This window comes from Ceratina calcarata, unplaced genomic scaffold, assembly GCF_001652005.2.
Source record: "Ceratina calcarata isolate Rehan_Ccalc_2016 unplaced genomic scaffold, ASM165200v1 scaffold592.2, whole genome shotgun sequence".
Lineage (NCBI taxonomy): Eukaryota > Metazoa > Arthropoda > Insecta > Hymenoptera > Apidae > Ceratina > Ceratina calcarata.
Genome location: NW_017177153.1, coordinates 12,238 through 13,290, shown reverse-complemented (window position 1 = coordinate 13,290; position 1,053 = coordinate 12,238). Strand labels below are relative to the sequence as shown.

Here is a 1,053-nt window from a genome sequence, read left to right as displayed (position 1 = left end):
GTCTTTACACAATATTCATTTACAATGCAGTCATTTTGACTGCTTTGGGCAATATAGGTATATACTAAGTTTCAGTCTTTCTAGTGTTAAGTCACTTTGCGTCGTTTCAATTTGCGTTGTGTTTTTTTGGAACGTAACCACGACGCAAAGTGAGGTATTGGTATATAAGTAAAGAACGGGATGATGAACACATGGAGTGTACTTACGAGAGCCATACTACTCAAAAGGATCATCATAATGACGGCAGTCTCAAAATACTTGTTCTCAATTAGTTGGAAGGTCTTCAGTCTCAAGTTCGCCCAACCCTGCCAGAACGGAGCGTCGTCGTCGCCAGCCAAGAACGGGAACTTCTTGTAACAATTTTCCGGACAGCAATCGGCCGGATAGTCGGACTCGATCGGATCCTCGTCCGCCTGGATGATCCCGTCGCCCAAGTCGCTCTCCCGCTCCTCGCCGCCCTCTCCCAGATCTTAAAAATGAAATCTCGTCTGTCGATTAGGAAGACAACGAAAATTTCTTTCGACCGCGAGCAGTGGGTACCTTCTTCTTGCTCCAAATCCTCTTTGCTCGCGTCTTTCTTCTCCTCGCCGTCCAACGAGTCCATGCTGCCCTTGTGACTTTCGTCCTTGAACGCCCTATGCTTATGGCTACCGTATGATTTATTACTGAAACAATTATGCTCGTTTTGATTATCAGTTCATGGCACACTTTTAATGCTAACGATGACTAGAATGAAAAGGAGCACTCACCTAATGGTATCGTCCTCGTTATTAATATAATCGTTGTCGAGCTTGTAGTCACGATGATTAATCGAGTTGGCGATCACTTTGCTGTTGTTCAAGCACATTTTTCCCTTCTTCAATTTGTTCTTTAAGTCTCCTTTGAAGAAAGAAGCATCAACTCATTTAATTGCCAACGAGAATGCACGTATCGTCGTTATCAGACCGCAGATTCTCGTGCAACGTAATTTATGGTTTCGAATTAAGATTGTATGAATCCTTACATAAAAATAATGAAGAAGCATTGAAATTTTAATAGTTATCCGATATTACG

General features: G+C 42.5%; 1 protein-coding gene across 1 annotated transcript in view; it reads right to left on the bottom strand.

Moving 5' to 3' along the window:
- Window positions 1-1,053, bottom strand: part of LOC108629917 (sodium channel protein para-like) — a gene marked incomplete at its 3' end in the record, with an annotated part of 20,445 nt that overhangs the window by 7,772 nt on the left and 11,620 nt on the right. Inside the window, exons 8-10 of the mRNA XM_026817671.1 lie at window positions 750-879; window positions 541-665; window positions 207-469 (exon numbers count right to left, since the gene is read on the bottom strand). Coding sequence (XP_026673472.1) covers window positions 207-469; window positions 541-665; window positions 750-879 — 518 coding nt within the window. The remainder of the gene's footprint in view (window positions 1-206; window positions 470-540; window positions 666-749; window positions 880-1,053) is intronic.